Source organism: Falco peregrinus, chromosome 12, assembly GCF_023634155.1.
Source record: "Falco peregrinus isolate bFalPer1 chromosome 12, bFalPer1.pri, whole genome shotgun sequence".
Taxonomy (NCBI): Eukaryota; Metazoa; Chordata; class Aves; order Falconiformes; family Falconidae; genus Falco; species Falco peregrinus.
The window spans coordinates 22,356,837-22,378,402 of NC_073732.1; the positions used below are offsets into that span (position 1 = coordinate 22,356,837).

Below are 21,566 nucleotides of genomic sequence, written 5' to 3' on the forward strand. Positions count from 1 at the left end.
CCACACTAAGCCCAACAATTAAAAATTAGTAACTGTTGAACCCCCAAGAAGGAGAAAAAGTAACTTGCCTTATCATTATCACACACGCTCTGTTCTACAGGAACTTTCTTTACAGATGTTTTCACTGCATTTGCTATGTAGTGCATGAAAGTATGCAGATGCCCCAGACCAGTTAATGAACCATAATTTCTGTGTGGTAACTTCATACTGTTTTCATGCTTTCAAGAAAAGTAATCAGTATTGCAGTGAGTGCTTCTAAAAATATTTTACCTCTGCCCATTCATATGAACCGATGTTCCCAAATGATGTTCCTCCCCATGAGCAGAAAACAATGGTCCGGTCAGGTCTCCAGCCTCTCTTAACTTTCAGCATCAAGGCTTGTATAAATGCTGTGATGATAGCAGTGCTACTCGCCCATTCTTGTCCACCGTAAGTATTCAGACTGTTGTGATGACTACCAATGATGATGTATCTGTCTGAAAAGAGGGGGCGGGGGGGGAGGCACAGGCACGACGGGAGGACAGGGTGGGGAAAGACAAGAGAATCTTATTTTGTCTGGATACTAGCATTAAAAGAATTTTTAAAAACTAAAAGATGAACTGTATAACTGTATTAGTATTCTGTAATGTCAATAATACAACGAAATGCTGTCAACAGAAATTTATATGATCATGTGCAAGACAATCATACAATATAAATACATAAAACTGAATACTACTCAAACATAAACTAGTAAATAAATATACGTCTACACATTCCTCACTTAATCCCTGTGCCCTTGCCTCATTTTTTGTTTATTACTTTCCCTTCTTATAAATTATATATACCATTTTTACAGCCAGGACTTCATCATATAGATAATCTAATAAAGTTCCATGCTCACATTAGAGTGTTACGAAAAATCACAGATGAATAAGCAGGAAACTCTAGCTTCAATACATCTTATAGTCCAAAAAAGCAAACAAAAGGTGTGGTAGTACAATGAGAAACATAGAGAAAATACACAAAGTATTAGTACTCCCTCACCTGGAAGACTGTGTTCAGTGCTCACCACCCTATCTCAAAAAAGACATTGCAGAAACAGCAGTTGAGAAGCTGGTAACCAGTATGGCTATATATCAGGACTTAGACTTCCATGTAAGGAGACACTGAAAAGACCTGGACTGCAGGTTTAGAAAGGAGACATGACAGAGGAATAGAGATAATGAATGATACAGAAACGGTAAGTCAGACCTAGCAACTTTGATGATACTGGAAGAAAGTATTTTATAAAATGAAAAGCAAGAAGTTTCAACCTGAAATACAGAACATGCCTATGGTTATCCAGAAGAAAAAAAAAATGCACTTTTTTTTTTTTGAGAAATTCAATGAAATCTTCATCTCTCAGGGCATAATATAAAATGCAAATACTAACTCTGAAGTGTAAAGAACTTTATTTTATTCCAAAAGGATAATGTGGTATGAAACAACATGAAAGACTGGTGTGACTGATGTGTGTCAGGAAGTCTAAGCAGAGTTATGCTGTATGACTTACTAAACTACTAGACCTTCTGTATGAGAAGAATTCACAAAGTCTCTTCGAAGGGTTGCTTACTGGTTGTGTTCTGATATTTAGTAAAGTATCTTTCTAGTCCAGACGAGGACATTTGAAGGTATGCTTTCCATATTTCAGGATACTGATAGAGAACAGAAAAATAGTATCAAGTGATGCCAGATCCTCAACAAACTCTGGGTATCATTTGGATTCTAAAAAGTGCAAAAAATTTTATTTTCTTTCTTTATGCAAGGAGATTCATTCTTCACTGTTTTCAGTACACTGGAATGTAGTAACACATAGGTGGAAAAATACCCATGTTTTATATTTGCTTATAAAATTAAATACACACTCCTCAGTATTTTTGCAGTGACTGCTGCCTAGAAACTATTTCAACTGAAAACCAACATACTTTGATTATAAAACCATTGCCTATGACACTTGACTTTTACTAGTTTTGTTCAACAAAATAAATGGTAACATTGTTTTATACGGAATCAAAAATGCTTTACAAACAGGGGATCTGTTATACACCTACAACACAACATTTTTGGTCAACTGCTTGGGGGGTATAGGATGTAAATGCAAGTTTCTTTCTAAAAGCAGATGTAAAAAATGTAAATCTAAGTGTACATCATAATTCAATATAACAAAATGCAATCTAAATCACATAATTTTGCAATTTGTGTGTTGAATCACAAGGTGTTTAATTATAGGTTGCACTGAAAGTGAAAAACCATAGGATCTTCAACTCAATGTTAGGAACTGGGTGAAAAAAAGAATGTTTTTAGTCTTCTAGGTTGTTAGAAAAAGTGCCACTAAGACAGGGTGATCAGACAGGATCAATGCATGCCCCATCTTATAACCTCTGTTCAGTCTGTGCAGTGTATGTGAAGGGGAGTAGAAAGAGACTTCATGTAAATCAGTATAGGACATTTTGGTGGAGAAGAAAGCTACAAGAAGCAACATACTCTAGGAGACACCAGCTGAACGAACAGGGGTAAAATATAACAGCTGGTGCCTCCTTTGAAATTCTTCATCTTTGTCCATCTTTCCCTCTTGAATAGAGACAATACCCTGAAGCAAATGACTATAGAAAAAGCACAGGAGAAAGGATGTTAATGCTTACAGAGGCAGCGGCTGTCCTTTCTCACAATCATTTGCTGAAGCATGTAGAGAAAGAGATCAGATGGTAAGAAAAAAGAGGAAGAAATGACTAGAGATAGAAAAAAATAATCCATCAGATAAATTTTGAAAGTGATAAGGTGGGATAGTGTCCAGGGTAGTGATGGGCTGGACAACAGGGATTTATCATGAAAAAATAGTGATTTATACTGTCTTCTTTTGTTATACATCCCATTTTCAACCATGTCCAATAGACCTACAATATCAGTCATATTTTTTCAGGTTTTAAAATGCTACCTACCATCACATTTCCTCTTCTTGTAAATGTTTTAATATCTTGGTTGGATTTAGGATGCTCATTGTTACTCCTCAGATCAAATTTCAAATAAGATCACCATTACATAGATATGTTTGTGTGTGTGTGTTAGGAGACCTTTAAGCAAAACCAAAAATCCACCCTTGGTGATGCTCTGCAGTCCTTCATTAAGCACTAAAGATAAATTTTGTTTTCCTTCTGCATTTCTGGGAACATAAAGGTGAGTATTTCAGGTGTATAAAACTAGCAAAATGTCATCAAAACAACAAAAGAATCAATGCCATGAAAACATCAAGTATTCAAAACAAGTTGAAAGGGTATGGCTGTAGCGTCAAGCAGGAAGAGCAGAGAAGCAAATGAAGGTTTAACACTGATTCTGTACAAAATGCCTTCCACGGTACATTACATGCCTAACTTGTGCCTACATTAGAAGCCAGTTACTATGGCCCTTGTTCAGCAAGACATTTACAGGACAAACTGTTGGCATCTGCGTAGTGCTGTTGAATGCACTTGATTACATATCCTTACATCCTTAAAGTTAAGCATATACTGGCATACCTTTAACAAGTAGCTTATTAAGGATGCAATAGTAAGATGAAAGATTCAGGTATAGAGAAGATAAAACAATTATTAAACAGAAATGGATGCATGCTTTTTATTATTTGCCTTGCTTCTGTTTCACAGTTCAGTAGACAGTATGTCTAAACATGGCAGTTTCTGCCTTTCAAATTCCATGACAGCTATTTGCAAAACATTAGCAAATATAGACTAGTAACTTCAAATTCATGAAGGAAATTAAGTCCTTTATTAAAATTAAATTCATTGTGCTAATCGCTTTCTATGTTGGTTAAAATAAATAATGTTCTGGTGAAAAGTACAGCATTCAGCAGACAAATGACAAAACTGAGTCATTATTTCACTAACAGGAATAAAATATTCTCCACCTCCTTTATTCCATCACTTAAAATATCAAATGATTGGTCCATCTCCCTAAACTTTTCCTCTGAACCTAATAAAAGAGTATCAATTAAGCTAAATGAGATAATGTTTTGATGACAATACCATCTGTACGTTAAGAATTGGACTGGGTCTACAACATTTTGTATCATGTAAGTACCCAGCAACAGTGTTCATTCATGTTGCAGACAGCCTATAACTTTCAGGCAAACTCACCTGCAGACAGAGTAAGCTCAAAATGATCTTCATTCCTATGAGGTCCTGTTTATTGTATTATCTACATACACCATCAAAGGAGGGAGGGGGTTTGTGGTTTATGTCACAGTTGCACTTTGAATCTTATTGTTTAATTCTTAGACAAATAGAATACTAATTATTATTCATGGACTTGTATAAAAGAAGTTTAAGGCACAATTCTAACACAAAATAAGGTTGAAGCAAGTGTGATTAAGAATTTAATCACAGATTTTTGTACATTCTAATAACATTTGATATTAGCTCCTTAACTAAGCCAGAGATCACGGTGCCCTACACTTATGTTTCAGTAAGACACTTGAATTAGGTAGGGATGTTCTGGACTTGAAGCACAGAGGGTTTTTTATCTCAAAATTCTCCTAACATTAGAAAAAAATCAAAACATTTTCTAAAGTTTTACAGACAGCTTGTATATTAATTCAAATAACACAATACAGTAGACCCGAAAATGAAAACCACCAACTCATTTTCTTGGTATAAAATACTAATACTCTGTATGGGCTACATTTAATTCCTGCTTGTTGTGTAAAAATATGCTTATTGTAACTATAATAGCCCTTTGAGCTCACTCTGTTTAACCCTTATGTTCTATTTTGTTGTAAGTCAAATCACAAAACAACCATAACAAAGGCTGTCTCCTTCCACTGCATTAGTGCCTTATCTGGCAAAAGAGACTCCTGAGCCCAGCTATGACTCCCAACCACTATAAAACAAGTATCTGATACAAATGATGAAGGGCTATTTACCTGGAAATACTGTTCCTTTTAAATATCCAATAACGTTAGATATTGTCTTGTAAGTTGAGACTGACTGAATATTCAAACTGATTACTTTTTTGCCTGTTGCAAGATAAAAAGAGAGAAAAAGAAAATGTTAAACTTGTTTATCCAGCCAAGAAATTTACAGGCCACAGATATAAATTCCCCAAACGTAAAAAAAACCCCAAAAAACAACAAAAAAAAATCCCAAACAAAACCCCCACAAAAAACAAACAACATAAAAAGAAGTAAAAACAAAGGGGAAAAAAAGATAATGAGAGGAATCAGAGATTGAAACGTGAAATATTACATTATTTTCTTAGTCTCACTTAAACAGCGGGGTTTAAACCTGGAATCTCCAAAGCGATCTTTACTCCTTGAGTTAAAAGATCATTCAATTCACCCAGTAAATGCTGCTAGAATACAACAGAAAAAAAAATAATTAAAAAGACTAGGAATTTCCTAATTCTGTGACACAGAAATTTGTCTTAATCGTTATAGTTTTTTCCTCATCTAATCCTTTGCCCAGGTCAATCTTTCAGTAACACTCAAAATCATACCTGATTTCTATTACATGATTCTACAGAACCCCTGCTACTAAATCAGATGGAAGAGTTAGACCCTGCATTACTAACGACTTTGCCAGCACAGCCTTTGGTGATAGACTTGTGAACTGATACCAACAGAAGAAAGCTTTTTTTCGGCTTAGCTGGTATCAACTGAAGAAACGGTGTAAATAGAAAGGCTGAAAAATTCCAAACCCTGCTAAAATGTAAGGGGTTGGTCAGTATAGCTAGGCCAGTTGAGACTGTAGTACAGGATAAAGCCAGAAAAAAGTAACTAAGTAAAATAGCTTAACAAAATTAGTTAACTGTTCTTTGCTGAGAATTACTGCCATTCCCTCTGTCCCTCATGTGGGACACACTAACCATGTTAACTCTTGCAGTCTGTGGCAATGGAAACAAAACAAGGACTGGGAGCTGCCAATACCTTTAAAATGTTTCATTTGCATTATAACAGGCTGTATTAACATTCATATCATCTGAAAGGTCATAACTTCTATCTAAGCAAAGTGAAAATGTCTTTGCTCTAACTTAAATGCTAGCAATTGTCTGACAATAACCACTGTGCCATCCTAGACCTAGACCCCAAGTACTGCACCACCCCCAGGACAGACCCGTGTTTAAAGGCATCTTTGAGCCAGAATTCCTTCAATGTTTATATCCCAACTGTCAGAGACCAAAATGAAAATATTCCATGGATCATTTTGCTCTCTATCTCCCAGGCTATTATCCTCCCACAGATGTATTTCTAAGAGTTTGTTTCCTGAGATGTACGGAATATGCAAGCAGGGAGTTTACTGCAACATGTAAAAGAAAAACAATACTGTTCTTCAGGGTTCATTTGCTGGTGCTTCATCTGGTAAATATACTTTAAAATTCTCTTAAAATAAAATCCAATATATTTTCATTCACTAGTCTTTATTGATATTTGAAAAAAAAGCAAGCCAACTGTTAGGATCTTTCCTGTTTTAAAAAGGCATACTTGTAATATTTATTCTACTTTTTACTCAGAGGAAACCCTCTCTGTAATCAATAGATGTATCCTTTATGTGACAGCTCTGGTTTTGCTAGAACACAACGGTAAAGAAGATGCAAGTCAAGCATAGTTAATTAAAATTACACCAAACCACACTATTTTGCAATAACCCATAACAGTAAGTTAATATTTTGATCTGTCATGCCTATGCTGGGGTTTGAGTTGTAACTAACTTTGCCCTTCTGATATAAATGACCATAAGGTTTATTAACGCCATATGATGATGAATGCTGTTTGTTCTATAAATCTACAGGTATTACTCTGGATTTTTTTTTAAATATTTCATTAAGATAAATTAAATCCAAAAGGGTTTCCAGCACTGTACTATCATTTATATTCTCTCTCTTTTTTTTTAAACAATGTGAAAACAGCTCATAGAAGCTGTTGATTAAGCAATTTATGTTTAATCTACACTATTCAAGTAACTTCTTGCTGCTGTTTCTCACCTATAACCATTCTAGAGCCAATTTACTCTGTTTAAAAAAAAAAAAAAAAAAAAAAAAAAAAGATTTTCAATCCAAAACTGATTTCCTTTCCTTTTCTAACCTTTCAACACTTTAGATAGACGTTTCTTCAGGCCCCATTTAAGACAAAAAGTAGATAAATCCTTTTGAAGACAACCGATTTAACTGTTTTTCCTAAATCGACATCAGCTATCCAGTCTTCAACTGACAATAAAGAAACAGAAAATTAACTTCTGGCAAAACACATATTCTGGAATCAGATATTAGAGTTAATAGTCATGTAACACAGTAGTCAGCTTAAAGTGACTTGGGCTTAAAGGCTTAGTACACCAGATGAAAAGGCTGAAAGTACTCTTTGGAGTATATAGCAGAAATGAAATTTAATCTCCTTTAAACAGTTCTGACAACAAACCTCTCTTCCTAATGCTATATTTTAAAGATCTTGACAACATTCTTTTTTCTGTATTCTTTGGAAAACTATGAGGGAGCTTTAGCTTAACATTATTAAGGATACACTTTGAGTTTATGTATACCAAAAGCTGCTTCTGAAATAGAAAAACTGAAAAATATTTGTTTTCAGTATTTTTGATTTATTTCTTTTTTTTTTTACTTGAAATCTGCAAATTACCTGATACCAAGTGTCTACCTTCTCCTCTCACAATTACAATTATTATTTTTTTTTTTAGAAATGCAGGGTTATTTCTCACTCATTTAACTGACAGTTTTAGAACTTCAGATGAGCAAAACCCTACTACTTTTAGCCTGTAAAATGAGTTATAATTTCTTTTTGTTTTGTTTTTAACCTTATCCCAAGCTCATACCGACATAGAGGACTATAAGTTTAAGTCTAATTTTCAAACACGTCGTTTAAATTCCTGGATCCTGATCATACTAAACACCTATAACCAGACTGTTTTCTGAGCATTCCTTTGAGTCCTAGACTTTAAAAAGCATCATTAGGTACTCAGATTTGAAAATAGAACTAATTTTACAGGATTTTTGCTACTCATATACAAAAATTTCCCTACATGCACATTTAACTCCAGTATAGATGCATCAGGTACTAACTTTATTTGTGCACTTTGATAACACAGATCTTGGATAAAGAAAGTTATTTTAGAAGATTACAGAAACAAGACATACTGAATAACTTCAACTAACTCTTTTTACCATGAATGTAATTCCTGCTGAAATCAACATTAACCACACCTGAATAAAAAATATTGGTTTGAAATCACAATTAAGGTAAAGCTTTCAAACATCATCAAACATCCATGGTCATGTTACTTCAGGCTCACTAATTCAGCTGAGGTATTCAGGATTAAGTTACATTCAATAGATTTCTTGTTCAAGTCATTCAAAAATCTTATGTCAGAGTCTAAGAATTCGACTGCTACCTTTTTGAGCAAACACTACCAAGATTTTAAGATACCCCCGAAAGCTAATAATTTGTTTTGATAATGAAAGCTACAGTTTTCATAAAGTTATTTGCCCCAAGATCTGAGGATTTAAAGTAATATCAAATATCACAGAACATGATGATACAGTAAAAACTAAGTACATTCAGTGTAGAAACACCATAAGCTATTTACATATAATGAAAATCAAACATTCATGTTTGATAGCTAATACTGTAAGGAATAATATGGACTGTTATGTAATATTTGGAATACTCTGTTAAATACACTGATATTATAAGTACACATTAAAACATGCTTAACAGTAGAGTTTGTTGTAATTTGAAACAAATGCTTTCTTAGACATTTTCTACAATAACTGAGTAAATTTCCTAACTACGACTACTACCATTAGACTGCCAAGTTAGTGGCAGATTTTGAAAACTTAGTGGACTGTGAAAAATGTATTTCAGTTACTTCTGAGTGTTTCATCGTGACAATTTGAGGGCATAACCTTATCTACTCGACATTTCATATCAGTTTTCAATTAAGTTTAAACATAGGACTTTAAATGAAGCAATGCAATCATCAGAGGCATTTACATAACAATATAACTTCCATACCAAAAATACTATATGCAACATAACTACATACTTACAAAAGGAAATAAAATTATAAAACAGCATATGCTTAATAATTTGTAATTATTTCTGAAAAAATATTGTGCAACACTATCAAATTGCATATGCAAAAATCAATACTGAATCTACAACAATTTACAGTATTATTGAATTATAAAATTATCGTAAAACTCTTAGACATACATCCCCGTAATCAAAAGGTTTTAGTTCTTTTTTTGTTGTTGTTGGGATTTTTGGTTTTGAGATTCATTCTCACTGAAATCTAGTATCCCTAATTTTTTTTTACTACTAGATTTCTATTTGATTAACTAACTTAGGTCCTGAGCCCTCAATCCCAATCTTGGTCTGAAAAGATTAATGAATAAACTTTTTGCTATTTGTTCATCTTTTCTGACCTACAATAAAGCACCCAACAATAAATCTATTTAGACAAAAAGCTTTTGAAAATAAGTAAAGTATGGAATACATTCCTTTAAGGAGTCTCTGAACTGGGATGACCTAATGAAGAATAAATTTGTCAAGCTCAGTATCAAAAGATAGCTATGAATTTTGAGATTACTTCGTATTGTATAGTTGAATTTCATGATCTCACACTATTTTGAGAGATTCTTTACCTGCTTTACAGCAATCAAAAGCAAAGCATCACCCAGAAGAATAGTGACACAGAACAGAATTCTGAAAATAAATTTTAATCAGCTACAATTCTGGCAGAAAAACTCTTGAGGCTTCAGGTAGGAGTAGAGAGAAGATAAATAAAAATGCTTCACAGTGTTGATGCTAAATTCTTTTCATTAACTTCTATTTAAAAAGAGAACAGAATTTAAAGCAATCACAAAAAGAAAATCCAGAAGTCTTAGTATAAATGTTCACGAATTTTCTTGAACATACACTTCTTTACAATGCCAGTAAGCAGTATCTGCAGAACATCATTATATTTCTATTGTTATGTACAATGAATTCAAATTTGGTAGATACAGTAACACGCACTGCCACACAATATGCTGGCATCTTTCTGCATTTGTCTTCTTGGATTTGTGTTTAGCATAGTGCAAATACCCAGAAATTATGTGATTGTTTGCATGTCGATATCATAGTGTATGATGGCACAGCCAGAATGTAAATACGGTGGTACTCCTTTTCTCTGATGGGTAGCAAGCTACGAAGGAGAAACACATATAGCAACATCACAAGGATGTAGCCCAACAGGAAGGTTTGGGTATCCTTTATCTTTTCATGCCCTTCCTCCAACTGAAGACAGGCTTGATTTGCACTAGTGCAGCACTTGGCAGAGAACTTTATTTGTTTTGGATGATGACTGTGTAACATGGAAACTAAAGGACTCTTCCAATTATTCCTTTTGTATAATTAATGATTCAAATTTCACATAATCAGAGCTGGCTATAAAACTCAGCATAGTGACCATCTGACATGTGGAACTGTAAAAAATAAATGTTCAAAGTCTTGCAAAATATATTCTTTATGTTATGCTGCAAACCTTTTCAGTAACAGTCACTTCTGGTTATCTGTTCCACTCTCACCTTTTCCAGTAAAGGATGTGGATTTGTTTGCAGCGTACAATAAGGTTTTGCATTGCAGTCATTAAGATGATTCAGTATTAATCAATGACTGTATTTTGTAGGCTAAAAAAGGTTACAAAAGATCAAATGATTCTACCTAAAAAGCATTTTGATTAGAGTAATTTTACTGGCTATAGCAGAATGCTGTGAGTCTTTGTATACCTGGCTCTATTATTCACATAGTGTTTGATATAATGCAAGTTACTTAAACTATTCATGATTTAGGTTTACTATTTTAGAATTTAAAACATATATATATATATATATATATAAACACCTACTTCACATCAAAAGGCAGTAATAGCTCATAAGAGATGGGATCTTCTGTGTATGTTTACTGATAATTTCTGAAACAATACACCCTTAATTATATAGATTGATCCAGACTAAGAGAAAAATAGGGTTGGATTTAAACATCAGTTGCTAAAGAAACTTAGCAGGCTTTAAGGAAGACCTGGGCATGAATGCTTGCATTATGCTTCCTGTAATTTCAGTTAGAATGCTCAAGCACACTAGTCAGACAAACTGGCCATCTACCCGTCATCTCCAAGTGACCAACACCATACATGTGAGAAGAATGTTAAGAATAGGATGAGCAGACAGTGATTCTTTCTAAGACACTGTTGTGTCCTCCAGTGACTTGAAAGCTACTTAGCCAAGGGGAGGTGGGGGGCAGGCAGGGCTGCCTATGTGTTTAAAATCTTCTGATTGCTATCGTGCTTTTTCTCTCTCCACCCCCCGCCCCCCAGTAAATTTTCAAGTAGCCCTTTTTGACTCATATAAAATTTTAGTATGCATAATATCCTGTGGCTGAAGAGGGAGCCTCCCATCACAAATCCCTATCTCCACTGTTGACTACCTCTGTCTCCACTGTTAAAAACAATTTTTATTTTACTTATTGTTTCCTAGAATCTCAAACAGCTACTTAACCATGTGAACACATTTCCTCATATACTATGATGTCAGCTGGGAACCTTTCAGACAACATTCCCTTGATCTCCCTGTTTACAAATCTGGCAACTGAAATTCCTCAGGGTTCCATTCAATCTATGAAAAATACAGCACCTTTTTCCTTATATACCATACGACAATGGAAGCCTTGTGATCATGCAAGTTGACCTGTGAAATTCTCAGGTCTGTCCTTCTGCCACAGACAGCTAGAAACTGATCTCTAGTGAAATCCTAGATCTTTCCCATCTTTATCTTCTCAGATATAAATCATACAAGTATGAAAAGTGACACAAGCAGAAAAATAAACCATATATCTCTAGGGTTTTTAATTACCAGACTTCCAGGCTATGAGGCTTTCCATTTAACACCAAAGTATATGGTCAGCAGTGATGAAAAACACTTTGTAAATTAAACTCTGCTAGACAGATAGATTTACTTTAAATACTCAACAGATTCATTGAAAAGGAATGATTTGCAGCTGGCAGGTAACTTAACAAACAAGAAAGAATATTACAACACAGCAGGACTTTCTTCATTTATGTTTATAGGAGTGCTTTAGTTCTACAGCAATCTTCACAATGTTCTAGCAAATATCCTAGTAATAATCTGTGTAAAAAAAAACAAAAACAAAAAAAAACGAAGCTTCAGAAATATATAGCTTCTTTATAAAACTTCACTCAAACTCCTACTAATTGACCATTTTGGGGGAAAAAGTTCATGGGAGCACAGAATTTAAGATTAATGAGGATTAACAATGATGCACCATACTAAACAAAAAGCAAATCTAATTACTAACTTCCACTAACACAAAACTAATAACTAACTTCAATTCTACTGTTTGCTTTGTAGGTACTAAGCATTCGCTATATCTCAGATGTTTCTCTCCATATCCTCCCACTCCCTCTGTCACATTATGTCTCTTGAAAACTGCAAGGCTAAGGATAAAAAGAGGCAATGTGAGAAAACTATATATAAATGTTTAATCGTTACTGATGAATCTGCTGTTCAGCTTTTTGAAACATACTGATGAGAGAATGATGATCATTTTATTCTAACAAATTTTAAGCCAACCAATCATCTGAATTGCTCATTCACCTCTTTTGACAGATAAGTGATGAGTTCTATGTCAGAAGTGAAATCTCTCTCTTAAGCTTCTTCAAATCAACAGGAAGACTGCAAATTCAGCCTTCAGGGGTCTCATATGCATTGCTCTGTTCAGCATTTTCTCTTTAGCTGTTATTATTATTAGCTATACAAGTTTTCTTATCATCAGACCCATCTTTTATCTCTTCCATTAAGGCTGCTACTGAACACTAAAGCACACTATATGCTCTAGCTTATCTATAGTTTCTCATCATTATTTCAAGGCAAAATATATCATAATGCATTATAGAATTATGCAAGGCTTCTTATTATAGACCCTACTTGCTCAATAAACTAAGATTTTTCTACAAATTCCCATGTGGATAACAGTGGTTCATAAGCTTTACATCAAATCAGACACAAGCAGTTGTGTTCACCCAGAGTAAGCTAGACATGGATTGGCTCTTACAAGACTGCTAGTTTGGAATATTTTTTTTTCCAGAAATTTTCCACCACACAGAATTCCTGCCTTCTAAGGGAAATAAAACAGACATGCCACACCTGTCACAGAAGCAGAAAAAGCTACAATTTAGGTGATCCTGTCCTGCAGCCTCCACACAAAGCTTTTTGAGAAACAGACAGTGCAGCCTTTTCTCTTTCTAAAATTAGCATCATTTGCCAGCCCAAACTCATGCTTTCCTTCAGGCACTTCAGCTGTTGAAAATTTGTACAATACTAGCAAGCTTCACACATCCTATCTGGAACGGTTAAGCACTTGTTCCTTCCAGTACGACCTCTTCCTGCTTATATAGTCTGTATCTACTGGTTTTGAGGCAAATCAGTTCATCTTTAAAGTACCTCATTAGCTATGCATGGAGAGCAATACCCCTGTCTAAATACAACAGCTTAAGCCATGAAGCGTGAGGTCTTTCTGCCTTTCTTTTTACTCTATATAAATAAAAATGCTAACACAAATAATAAAACTAATCTACCTTTTGTTATTGCTTGTTGTACTGTATTCCTATTCCACAATAACTTTCCAAAAGCAATAAACAAGCGATACAGCACATATGTGATAGTACAATGGTTGCCCTTGAAGTTTGCTTTTACTATTATCGCTGTATTTATCACAGGACTCAGTGACTAACTTAATTTGCCTCTCCCCTTCCAAGATCACTGCTTCAAATCAATTAATTTAAAAAAGACATTATAATAAAACATGCCATTTATTCTACATTTTTTTCTGCTGAAAGATAGACTAGCACAAAACAAAAATGAGGACAGAGTTATTGTTTAGACAAACATCTCATCTCCAGCATTATCTGGAAGGTGCTCATTGAAACACCATGCAGCATCTTTGCTGGAAGACTGTATTCTCACTTCCCCCGCACCCATCAGCAGTCAAGCAGTAATCTGTATGACTTTACTAATGACATTATCTTCAAAGAGATTCTCTGACTGCATTCTTTCCTTACATATAGTTCTATTCAAGGTACTTTGTTCTCATCATGATGACTGTTTTCCTGGTGAAACTTGGAGGAAAAGGTGCCTGAAAGTTCAGTCAACAATATATTGCTTATGCCATAGCATATACAAATTAAGGAAAACAGAAAGACATGTCACTGTTTAGAATTAAAGTATTATTATGCCGGAGGTAGAAAAAAAGACACAAAATAACTTCAATACCACTACTGCTCCCTTAACATCAAAAATCACATTCTTAGTAGTACAAGGCCTAACAAACCATACTGCAGAAAAATCTCCCTAGTGATGGTATCTAGATAGAAGTTTTTTAAAGTGAATATTAAGAATTAGAGCTTAATGCTTTATACTAAGAGTCTTTTTTTTTTTTTTTTTTTTTAAACCAAACCTTCCATCTATCAGATTTTGGAAGCATAATTTTTAGATTGTACATAGCCCTTTCTAGAAATCAGCTAAGCAAAACATATTTGCCATCAGATAAACCTATTATGTATATGGTTATAGAAAATGGATTTGGAGTCGTTGAGGAACACTTCATAGCTAGAAGAAAAGATCATTTGAAAAGGATTACCTGTTGCTGGCAGCTGGAGGGGTATACAACTATCTTTTTGGGCAGTGTCCTCAGGTAAGGAAACGAGTTTTTTGGCAAGCACTGCAGAAATTGGTTGTACTAACAGTGTTGTGAGGTTTAGTCGATTTTGTCTGTAGCTTCCATCTTAAAAGACAGAAAGAAAAGAGCAATTTAGTAAATGAAAATTTGTCTTCTGCATAAACCAACCAAACAAACAAAAAAGTAAATATCTACAATACATCTTAGAACAATTGATTTAGACAAGCAGCCATTATTTTTACTTCCCTTACTGAAAAAACCAAAACATTAAAACAACCCTCTTCAAGAACACGTGCCACAAAATCACATGTACATCTTACAGTATTTGGGGAATAGTTCCAAAGGAAAGAAACTGTCAAAGAGTCCAAGCGGATATTAGATTGTATGTGACTTAAACACAACAAAGTAAATTGGTGCGTAGTTAAAGGAATCAATGAAAAATAGAATTACTGATCAGCAATAACTTTCAAATTCAAGTAAGAACTGAACGCACCCTTTCAGGGAAGAGCAGGCATTTAAATTGTCTGAAATCATACATAACTATCTGTCTGCACTGAACGATGCTACTACTGATGAGGCTGTTCATTTTGCTAGGGACGCCAACATGTTTAAATTCTACAGAAGCTGTATTACTTAGCAATAAAACTGTTCAAGGGCCGAGCATCATACAAACAAGATTTCATGAGAACTTTGACCAGAAACACACCACTAAGGATGCATGTTGACGATACACTGGCAATTAGATGTGTTTCCTTGCATATACCAAAAAGCCTGAAAATTTTAATATATCACTTCCTCTTTTAAAGAATACAATTTGATCATTGCATTGACTCAAAGTGGGTTCAAGGCACCTAAGGTGACTATGATTTATTTTATATTACAAATATATATATTTATTTATATAAAAAAATATATTTTTACAAGGTGACTATAATTTGTTCTGTGATGGACAGTTGAAGGCTCGGCTGAAGGAGGTCTGGAATAAGAGTGTACTAAACAGACAGACATGTCTCATTTATCAGAATACTTTACTCACAATTTTAACATCTTAAGAAGTCACAGCACAAACCTCACAGAATCAGCAGATTAATGCATATTTTTAAATCTCTCCTTAACTGAAAACATCCTGAATTTCCATACGCGTGACTGTCCAACATTTACGTGTGGGACGTTTTTTGATGAGATAATGGGATATTTTGGGAGACCAACTAGGAAAAAAAAAAAAAAAAAAAAAAAAAAGGCAAACTCTGCACATGGAAATGCTCTAAAGCACTTCAGGACAAAACAGTCAACTTTTTCTCAACTATTTCAGATGGCCTAATAAAGGCATCACCTCTTCCCATGGGAAGCAATAATACTTTTGCAGATGACAAGCCCACCATGGAAAACGAGGAAGAGGTTCATAGCACATGGCAGAAACATCTCCAGAACAACCTGCAAAACTCTAAAAACCTTGCAATATACCTGCCCACACAGCATCTTTTCCAAACCTCCAACTAGAGATTCAGAATACAAGGCCTCTCCGTGAGACCTATATGAAACAAATACCACATTTTCTGCTGACATGGAGTTCTTCACAATCAGAAGGCACCCTTTACATTCTGTGTGACTACAGTTACAAAGGGAAGAAGCTATCAGAAATCAGCTGCACACGTTCTACAAATTGTTTCTTATAAAATTACTATTAGGAGCATCGTTACTGAGCCACAATGTAAAAAAAAAACCCACACATCCTCCTTTTTTTTTTTTTCTTTCGTCTTAATATTTGTGCTCAAAGCTCCTGAGACTTCTCGCAGTATGTTCTTAATCATAATAGAAAAATTGACCAAGGCTATAACATTTAATTATGGAAGGGGGAAAAAAAAGAAAAAAAACAAAAAGAAGAGTTGTTCAGCTCTAATACGCAGTGGAACTTTATCAATGTTTCCTTTGAAAGAATCAGACAAATTACAGAATCAGACAATTAAAAATTATTAAGTGAAAAGGTGTAACTGGTTCAAACATAGTAATTTAGAAAAAACCTTCTGCCTTATCAAAGTTGGGCGGGGCTGAAAATATCCCTGAAAGCTGTTACTTCAGTAAATTGATGGTAAAATCAGTTTACTCAAGCTTTGAGTGTTTCTGGAATCAAAAAGCATCCTAAAATGTCCATCAGAGATCTGTAACTGAGACATTATTTTCTGTCTATTGTTTGTCAAACTGGATTACAGGAGCAATGAAGCTCAAAATGTTGCAAATGAAAATCATCTCTCCTTTCTCCATTTACCCACAATTTGAGCTTCACACCTGAGTAAACTGTGAAAGATACGCTTCTGAGAACAATCTACAGGAGAAAATCTCCCATGTTTAGAAATGAATAATTTCACAATATAAGATGGAATTTGAAGTATGGAACAACACACCACCACCACCACCCACCACCACTGGGAAAAAAAAAAAAAAATCTAGAAAAGGAGACTCGAGTTATCTGGAAAAAAAGACACAACACTTTCTGATAGGAGGAATTCATAAGGACTTGCCTAGGCAAGTGGTAAAAGCTCTACAACGGAAATATTTTTGAAGAAAAAGTTAAACAAGCATCTGTCAGGAATGTCATAGATATGGTTGATCCCCTCCCTGAGGGAGGGTGCTAGATTAGATGACCTCTTGACATCTTTTCCAGGCCTGATTTCGATATGATTCTCAACTAACTTCCTAAATTATTTACAAAAAACCCCCAGTATTGGAATCAGTAATAAAAAAATGCTTTAAGAAAAAAATAAAGTGTTTCTTTCCCTCTGCCAACCCTTTATTAGTTGCTATGAGAGTACTTTTTTAGGAGACTGAGGAAAGCCATCTGCATCATGATCAGGATTCAAAAGCAAAAGATTCAAGACCAATCTCCCCAGTAAAACACAGTGCACATTGAAAAATCTGGAGGTTTCCAGGGCTACTGGTTAAAGCACAATTATTCAGTGCTTAAATACTCATGGGCTTGATGCTGTCCAACTGCAAAACAGTGCAGTGCAACTTCACAACGAAACCAAGGTATAGAAAGAACTTTGCGAGATTCTTGCTTGCTCCATCCCTGCTTGGATGCCAAACTCCTTGGAGCCCATAGTGCTTTAAGGATCTGTGAGCACAACAAATGCCTTAAGAATAATTTAAGTTTGACATTTTACTTGTAATGAAATTTAGTTTTATAGCATGGAAATCTTCCAAGAAACAGAATTGCTTCGTCTATGCAAGTCTAACAATCTAACCGTGCCAGACCTAAAACCACTATTAATTTAAGAAAGACTCTAGAGAACATAATGGAACGCAGGAAGAAACAAGTGCTAATTAATTATTAAGTTAATTTTAGGAGCACAAAAAGAGGCAATCTTTAGAAAGCTTCTGCATAGAAAGTGATGACCACATTTCTATTTTTGCAGCGCCTGTGTTTTGTGCTTTCTTTTTCAATGCATGCACAAACCTTGAGCATCAGTTTCCACACTGCTCAGTTGGGGATGCACACTTGTAACCTAGCACTTCATAGCGTTTTATCACTTAACTTACTGGTATTGGCAAGACGTCCTGAGATTTCTGAAAAATTTTTAATGGGATAACTTAAAGTAATACTTGTGTACCATATGCCACTCAATTCTTGATTGAAGTACAATTTTATTGATGTTTCAATGACTTTTGTCAAGGCTGAAAAGTCTGAGGCACATGAAACAGAAGAGAGTCACAATGTCATACATCTCTAGTCAAAATAATATTGCTTTACCAACAGCTTATTCAGTATTGTGCAACAAAGCTTTTATATATTTTTCTTTACAAAGTCTGTGCTATAAGAATCAACTTTCTGTTCATTTTATTTAAATTCCAGATTCAGAGAAAGATTGGACAGAATAATGTGTTTCATTGTTATCTGTTTATTAAAGCCATCCTCTTCCAGGATCTGACAAAACAAAAAGTTAATAGATAAAACTGTCTAAAATATTTACTGATGAAATTCATTAAAATAATTCTTTATATGACCTAAAATACTATTTTAATGATGTCCCCCTCAAAATATGGGAAAAGAGTAGAGTCTGACTGAACAGTGAACCATAATTGTACATACCTAAATCTTTGACTTTCTGCTGCATTAATAATAGAGCAGTATTAGTTTTGAAATATCTGAAGTAAATGGCTCATTAATTTTTCACCTTAAGCCTAATAGAAATTTGACAAACAGTTTTATGCTGAGAACAGACACTCCAAACAGGACTTCACAGCACACAATGAGAATAAATTAGAGCATGAAAAACAAAATGAAGTGCATTTGGTCAAACAAGATGGTTCTGTCATTCAACTGCCTGAAGTGAAGAGTTAGTTCAATGCATTTCTGTGAAAGAGGGATTCTTCCATTTATACATTTCCAGCATATATTCCAAACTCTCTTTTATCAGCACTTGATCTTGTATTAACCATGACAAAACCAAAACGTTTAAACTGACACATCACAGACATTTTATTATTTACGCTTTGAACTTCCATACAACTTGCCCTCCAACTTTGTTGATACACTCAATAGTTGTTAGGCTTCCACTGGTTCTCATGAAGCTAGTCACAATGATTTCTTTATACTTCCCTGCAAAAGCAGTTTATCTATGATTTTCCTGACTTAGATCTAATCACATACCCAGACTGAAAGGGACTGTGCAGTGCCTATTACAGGGAGACTCCGCCAGCTGGTTGGCGGCTTTAGGTACTAAAACCACATCACTACTGTTAATCATAGTAATTCTGCTACACAGCAGCTATTTTGTAACATCTTCAGCTACAGCTGCTCACAATACTATGAGCAGCATTTTTAAGACAGACTGGACTTTTCCTACTCAAAACGCAGCCTTCAATTAAGCCTTCACACTACCAATTAATACTGCTAGACAAGGTTTGCACTGTCACGTTGGTGCATTATACATCAAGACTTTGTTTTTTTTTGTTGCTGCTGGTTTTGCACATTGCTCTTCCAATGCTTTTCCTAAGACAAATCTTATTGACTTCCTATATAATATTCAATGCCATTATTGGTGTGAGCATAGTCATACCCATATGAAATGGCATGATTTTGTTCAAGCAGATGCTTAGAATACAGATCCTGTCTAACCTCTTTTAAACCTCAGCAATGTCACTGACGTATTTTTTTCCTTCCTAAATTTTCTCTTTGAACATGGGAAGAAAAACAAACTGATCCCAGCTGTTACTTCTTGTTGTAAATGGATACGGTGAGTCCAGAGAACAGGGGATACAGGAGCTGATCCAGAAAATCTGATACTGTTCTCCATCTTATGAACAAGAAATTCTGGGAAAGCCCTGCATCTGCTCAGTGTTTGCACTCTGAAACTTAGATACATGTTTTTCTGCTTACAAAGTCAAATGGGAGCTCTTCTTCCGTCTCACTATAGCAAAGAAAATGGTGCTGATCACCCTCCAAGTGCTTAAAATAGAAGTCAGAAGGAACTTTATTAATGGGAAGAAGACAACCATAGCTTCAGACTTGCAGAGTATCTTAAGAGGTATAAGCTAAAAATATCAGTAAGGGTAAGAAAAATAATAAAAAAAAAACAAAAAAACAGAGAAGTGTTACTCATGAGAAGAGCAGAACCTGGAGCAGATGCCTATGGAATAGAAGTTCTAACGAGTTTCCTGATGTCTTTATTCAGTTCTCTATGAATTATCCACTAGAATTACAGTGTGGAACATACATCAATTTTGAAGTGCTTTGCTTCACTAGACACTGGTAGTAATAGGGAGGAAGAGAAAAACATTCGCTTCTCTTTTGTAAAAAAATGGAACTTTGAAATTCTGCAACTGGGATTTTAACAGCAGCCCTCACTAAGGACTTTAAAAACAGTTTTACAGGCAATGAAGCATGAGACAATGAACTGTTCTGTCAATTACAACAGCATTGTGGCAGCTTGCATTTCAGGATGCATGACTGACAAATGGACAAGGGATGCTTAGAACTACGTACTGATTTGAGATATGGGGGAGAAAGATGGCTGTGCCTATAAGAGGTTTACACAAATTTACAGAAAGTACAGAACTTTAAAGGCTATGAGGATCACCTAGAAGGAAAATCAGTTACTGAGAGTACTCAGAAAGTATTTGAAAAATATTTTCAAATATTTCTTTGCATTGATGATGGATAAAAAGACCTCTTTAAAAACACTTAAAAAAAACAAAATATCGACATTCTCATGACACCAAGAGTTATCAAAAAAAGTTTAGAAGAAGAACAAAAATATTAAGCCACCTGTGACAAACTCCCAAGAGTTAAGATCATACATTCATTGATACATACAAGAATACATAACATTACCCAGATGTTATGCTTTACAAAGTATATCCACTGTATTATGTTTACATCATATTTTATCAGCGGAGTGGGTGCAAATCTAGGCATAGACTACCCAAGACTGTTTCTTTACACAGATTTCTGTTGTCCTTAAAAATAAACCTAGAATAACTATAGCTGATATGTTAAGAAAATATACCTCTACAACCCACTACCATTTTTTCCCCTCCCTCTCAAGAAAATGTGCTTAACCAATAGGAAAGAGAAAAAAAATGTCCCTCCCCTGTCCTTTAGTGGAAATCACCCTTGTCTTAATGCCTACTTAATGTACTTTAAACACATTCAGTCTTATTCCTTTTTAATATAAACAGAATAAAAAGCAACACATTCATTTTGTAAAAGCAAAAATGCTTTGACACTCGTGACGCAGAAACATCTCATTAATCCTCCTCTTCCCTATTTAATAACATGGCAAGAACAATGAAAAAAAAACAAAATAAAAACCCCCAA

At 34.7% G+C, this 21,566-nt stretch overlaps 1 protein-coding gene across 8 annotated transcripts in view; it reads right to left on the reverse strand.

Annotated features, from left to right (window-relative positions):
• NAALADL2 (N-acetylated alpha-linked acidic dipeptidase like 2) overlaps nucleotides 1-21,566 on the reverse strand; it is a 504,178-nt gene that overhangs the window by 125,473 nt on the left and 357,139 nt on the right. For all 8 annotated transcript variants that reach the window (XM_055817254.1, XM_055817256.1, XM_055817257.1 and 5 more), the window contains 3 exons: nucleotides 14,711-14,854; nucleotides 4,934-5,026; nucleotides 271-476 (listed from right to left, as the gene is read on the reverse strand). In XM_055817254.1, the coding sequence (XP_055673229.1) occupies nucleotides 271-476; nucleotides 4,934-5,026; nucleotides 14,711-14,854 (443 nt within the window). The remainder of the gene's footprint in view (nucleotides 1-270; nucleotides 477-4,933; nucleotides 5,027-14,710; nucleotides 14,855-21,566) is intronic.